Consider the following 5,340-nt stretch of genomic DNA (forward strand, 5'->3'; position numbering starts at 1 on the left):
GGGCTGCATAGAGAGATCCTGCCTCGCAAGCAAGCAAATAAACCAAGCAACCAAAAACAGATACCCCATGAGAAACTCAGGGCCTCCCGAACATCTCAGAATCTGCGACTTCGAGCGTCAATTAACGCGATTCATCAGCTACACCTCTCTATTCTATGCTGTGATTTCAGAGGCTGGCCTCGTCTCGCGAGGTCGACGGTGTCACGTGATGGGCTTGGATCTGAAGCCGATTCCACCTTATTGATTTAGGGCGGCGTCAGCTTCCGGAAGAAAACCGGTCCCCGAGTCGCTGGACTGTGGCCCCTGTGCGCAAGTGCGGAAGTGCGGTGGCATCCTCGGTGACCGGCTTCCGGTCTGTGTGCGGCACCGGGCTCGCAGAGCCACGTAACGGCCGGGGGTCTGCAGCCATGGCGGATAGGAAGGCTAACGGTGGCGGAGCGTCCGCCTCCTCGTCAGGCACTAACTTACTCTTCTCCTCCTCGGCCACGGAGTTCAGCTTCAACGTGCCCTTCATCCCCGTCACGCAGGCCGCCGCCTCCCCGGCTTCCCTGCTCTTACCCGGAGGTAGTGAGCCGAGGGCGCTTGGGGAGCCAGTGTCTGTCCTGGGAGGCGGGTGGGACAGGGGTTGTCGCCTGCTCTGAGCCGCTTGCCAGGATCAGCAGGGACCAGCTTTCAGAGGGCCAGGGACCGGAGGATCCTGGAGGAGGGGCCCCCCGGTGATGAGGCTTGGAATCCTGTCCTTGCGCAACTGTTTGTTGAACACCCACTGGTGTGCTGGTGCTGGCAGAAAACGCAGCTAAATTAGACAGTTACCCTTTGCTAGAATTCCGAAAGCTGTCATCTTACCGGGAAACACCAGTGATAGGGTAGGACATCACCTAAGAGACAGTAAGTGTCTCCAGAGGAGACAATGCCTCTCTTGTAGAGGACTGTAAACTCTCTCCTAGTAAAAGCCCCCCAGTTACAGAAGGACGCCTGCTACGATAGAAGCGCTTCCTCCTAGCTTGGATATGTAATGTCTGAAGTACAGGCACAGAATGCGTTTCTCAGAATATCACTTCCTTCGAGTGTTTCCTTGTTCCCTCAGGCCCCTGCACCTGCGTTCACCTCCTGCTTTTGATTAAGCTCAGTGTATTATCTGGGAAGGCTGATTTTTCTCTCCCCCTCTCTCTGAGCAAACTGTGGTGGTTAGGAGCACAGACCGTTCAGACCTGGCACTGCCATTAACTTGCTGTGTGGCCTGAGACATGACATTTTACCTGTCTGCTTAGATTTCATGTTTTCAGCCCCTATCCCTGGGTTTGAGAGCAGGGTCTCTCTTTGTAGTACTAACTGTCCTGGAACTCACTATGTAGTAGGCTGGCCTCAAACTTAAAGGATCCACCTGCCTCTGCCTGTGCCTCTGCCTCTGAGTGCTGGGATTGAAGGCATTCATCACTATGCCCAGTCGCATTTTTGTAGAGTTCTATATCTAGTGTCCCACACATATTGTTGTGTAAATACTTGTGAGCTAAGTACTCCACCCCTCCATGTGGACTGTGAACTTCTTACCTCTTTTCATTTCCAGGGTCTTGTTTTAGTGCCTTGCACTTAGGTGCTGAACTTTACCCACTAAATAACTCCTGCTTGGAGGACTAAGGGGAGTTCTCCGGAGAAGGGAAGAAAGACAGCTGAAAGCATGTGTATCTGCAGGCTCTCTTTTCTGTCATGTTTCTTCTCTGTGCTTGTTACTGTCTGATATGTACATATGCCTGCTTTCCCTACCAGGCCAGGGTGTAAGCTTTGTCAAAGCAGGGGCTGGCCCGATGCCTGGAATGCAGAATACAGAATACCTAGTGGGAGTTTGCTGAGCGACTGGGGGATGGATGCCTCATGGAAGCAGTGTGACTGAAAGGTTCAGTGATGCTTTCTTTGGTGAAGAATTGTGCCTGGAACAGAGTAGTGTGGAAGGATCCAGGAATCAATAAGGTTGTGCCTTGGGTTTCAGATTGTTCTCGGCCTCCAGGGTGGTGTTTGATTCATGCTCATTTTCCTTGATAATATAATATTTAATTTGTGTGTTATTGTCGGTTCCTGACATTTCTATTCTCTTCTTCAATTCTTGGTTAATTTTCTGTGCATTAGTATTTTTCTGCATGTGTGTCTATGTGGGGGTGGGGTTGGATTCCCCCTGGAATTAGAAATTACAGACTGTTGTGAGCTGCCATGTGGGTGCTGGGAATTGAACCCAGGTCCTCTGGAAGAGCAGCCAGTGCTCTTAACCACTGAGCCATCTCTCCGGCTCAACATTTCTGTTTTCAGCTTTAAGATAAGTATATCGGTCGTTTATTCATTTATTAATTACTTTTTGAGACATGGTGTCATTTTGTAGCCCAGGGTAACCCGGAACTTGTTGTGACTACAGGCATGAGCTACCACTCCCAGCTTTATACTTTTTAAAAAATTCTTAAAAGTTTATTTTTACTATGTTAAAAAATGTGTACTTGGGTATGCCTATCTTTGTGTCCATGTACAGGAGTGTAGTTGCTCTCAGAGGCCAGAGACTTTGACCTTCTTCTCTGGAGCTGGAGTTCCAGGTGGCTGTGAGCACCTGAGCCGGGTGCTGGGCCATCTGTAAGAGCCATGCTCTGTATGAGCAGCACATGCTCGAAATGACTGAGATAACACTCTAACCCCATCCTGAAAGCTCTTGTTTCTTAGATGTAAACTTATTTATTTATTTCGTGAGAGCACAAACAGGTTTTAGAACTACCATTCTGTAACAAGCATTTTTCTTTCGAGTCAGGATCTCTTATATGTAGTAGCTCTGGCTGTCCTGGAGCTCTCTGTGTAAACCAGGCTGATCTTGAACTTACAGTGATCTACCTTCCTCTGCCTCCTGAGTGTATAACAGAATATTTTCTACACTTAAAGATTTCTTGATTAGAGATCTCTTGAGAGCATTTCTGGAGCCAGAGGAGACCCCATCTCCTTGAAAGCAGCAGTTAATCACATCTGTGGAGGAGATACACAGGAAGCAGGAACGAACTGAGCAGCTTGTCTTTGCCAGGCTCTGTTGCAGATGTCAAGGTAGCATGGAACAGACAGTTCTGCCCTGTCCCTCAGACCAGTGTATGCACACACACACACACACACACACACACACACACACACACGTTATTGTAGTGCAGGTTAAAAAGAGCTGGAGATAGATGGGTCTGCCACTGTGAGTCTCAGCTGGTGGACTGGAGGGATGATGTCTCTGAAAGGCCTCAGAATCTCAAAGAGAATGATCTGAGTGGAGTTTGAAGGATCGATAGAGGAACAGTCTGCAGGCTTGGCAGGAGATGGCAGTGTTCTTTATGGGGCCTCTTTCCTCTCCTCTGCATCCTGTCCTTCCACCCTCCACCTTTCTTCAAGTAGATCATGCCTAGTGTGTATGCAGAGTAAGCCTAGGTGTCTATGGGCCTCATAGACTGTCCCGAAAGGTTGGACTTCACTGAACTCGGGGGAGCCTTTGAAGGGTGTTTGTTGCTGAGGGTCTCACTATGCAGCTCAGACTGGCCTAGAAGTGCTCCTAAGGTAAAGCCTGCGGTGTGTTGAGGTCAGTATTTTATTTATGATTGATGCTAGTTTGAGAAATGTTTCTTGGACTAAGTCAGTCCCATGTTCTCTTACTGGGTGAGTGATTCCACAAAAGGCTCTTCATTGTTGGGGATGAACATAGTCCTAATGCGGTTCACAGGACTAGAGAGTGATGGAGTCGGAGTATGTGTTAGAAAAGCGGAAGGCTGAGGCAGAGGGAAGGACTGGGCAGGAAGGCATTTTCAGTAATGAAGAGACTGCTGATAAGACTCTTCTTTTCTTTTTCTACTTTTACATTTTTTTTTTTTTTTTTTTTGATTTAAAATTCTGGATATGGTGGCGTACAGCTTTGTTTGATCCTAGCATTTAGGCAGAGGCAGGTGGATCTCTGAGTTCAAAGCCAGCCTGGTCTACAGAGTGAGATCCAGGACAGCCAGGGCTACATAGTGAAGTCCTGTCTTAAAAATATTTTCTTGGGCTGGTGAGATGGCTCAGTGGGTAAGAGCACCCGACTGCTCTTCCGAAGGTCCAGAGTTCAAATCCCAGCAACCACATGGTGGCTCATAACCATCTGTAACAAGATCTGACGCCCTCTTCTGGAGCATCTAAAGACAGCTACAGTGTACTTACATATAATAAATAAATAAATCTTTAAAAAAATTTTTTTTCTTTTTGTTTTTTAAGATTGGCTTTTAATGTTCTGCCTGTCTCAGTCCGGAGAGGCTGCAACTGTAGGCGTGTCTTTTGAATAGTTTTCATAGTTCAGAAAGACAGCCTTAGATACCATATTCTGATTGGAATTGTGTTTTGGGCATTATGGCCAAACCTGTGGAGTGGCATCCCTTCACTAATTTTGTATGTGAAGTATAACTGGGACAGCTTGGAAGCTGTGAAGGAGGATCACTGTGAGGTCACAGAGAGCCAGAGCTTTGGCAGTTCTCCAAGGGCAGGGACCACAGTGTTCCTGTTGTGCTAGGAGTGGCCCCACACAGCTGATGGACTGTAAGCCCTGCAGTAGTTGCAGATAAGCTTGACCAAAACAAGGGAAGGAAAGATTACAAGGGGGAGCTGGGAAGAGTGGGGTGAAGGTCTAGTTCGTGGGAAAGCCATGCCTTGGACATTACTTGACAGCGGAGTAGAAGTGGTGCTGTTTAAGCAGAGAATATAGTAGTGAAGATGATGCTGGCCAAAGGGAAGCGAGGAGATCTTCCCCTAGAAAAATGAGATTGCTAGTTACTTGCCATTTTGTTATTCTTTTTAGCATTTTTTTATTCATTTATTTATTGTGTGTTATGTGTGGAGGATCAGAGAATACTTTGTGGGAATTGGTTTTTTCATCCTATCCTGTCGGTTCTGGGGCAGCCAGCTTTTCCTGTGAGCCATCTTGCCAGCCCGTGACCTGGTGTTCTGTATGTCTGAACATGTAATTGTGACTACTGCTTAAGGCTTGCAGTAGTGGGTAACCTATGTTGTGGCAACACAGATCGCACATGCTCGTTTGTAAGACCCCTTTCACACCTCTGCTTGTCCACAGAGCTAATGCTAGGACTTTAGCTTCTTTTTATTGTAGAAATTAAATTACATGTTTACTTATATGGTAATATTTGGATTATATAAAATAAGTTCAAAATATAAAAAAAAGTTATAAATTTATTTCGTTAAAATATCCTTTATGTAACATGGACATTTACAAAGTAAATTCTTATGTAGAAAGTAAGAAGGGCACAAAAATGTTTTCTTTTCTCTTTTCCTTTTTTTTGGGGGGAAGCGGTACTT

The 5,340-nt window shown here is 46.6% G+C and overlaps 1 protein-coding gene across 2 annotated transcripts in view; it reads left to right on the top strand.

Moving 5' to 3' along the window:
* Nucleotides 1-334: 334 nt before the first annotated feature.
* Sec23ip (SEC23 interacting protein) overlaps nt 335-5,340 on the top strand; it is a 44,309-nt gene continuing 39,303 nt past the window's right edge. For both annotated transcript variants that reach the window (XM_021199581.1, XM_029540710.1), the window contains exon 1: nt 335-564. In XM_021199581.1, coding sequence (XP_021055240.1) covers nt 408-564 — 157 coding nt within the window. In that variant the 5' untranslated portion in view covers nt 335-407. The remainder of the gene's footprint in view (nt 565-5,340) is intronic.

This window comes from Mus pahari, chromosome 1 (genome assembly GCF_900095145.1).
Source record: "Mus pahari chromosome 1, PAHARI_EIJ_v1.1, whole genome shotgun sequence".
Lineage (NCBI taxonomy): Eukaryota > Metazoa > Chordata > Mammalia > Rodentia > Muridae > Mus > Mus pahari.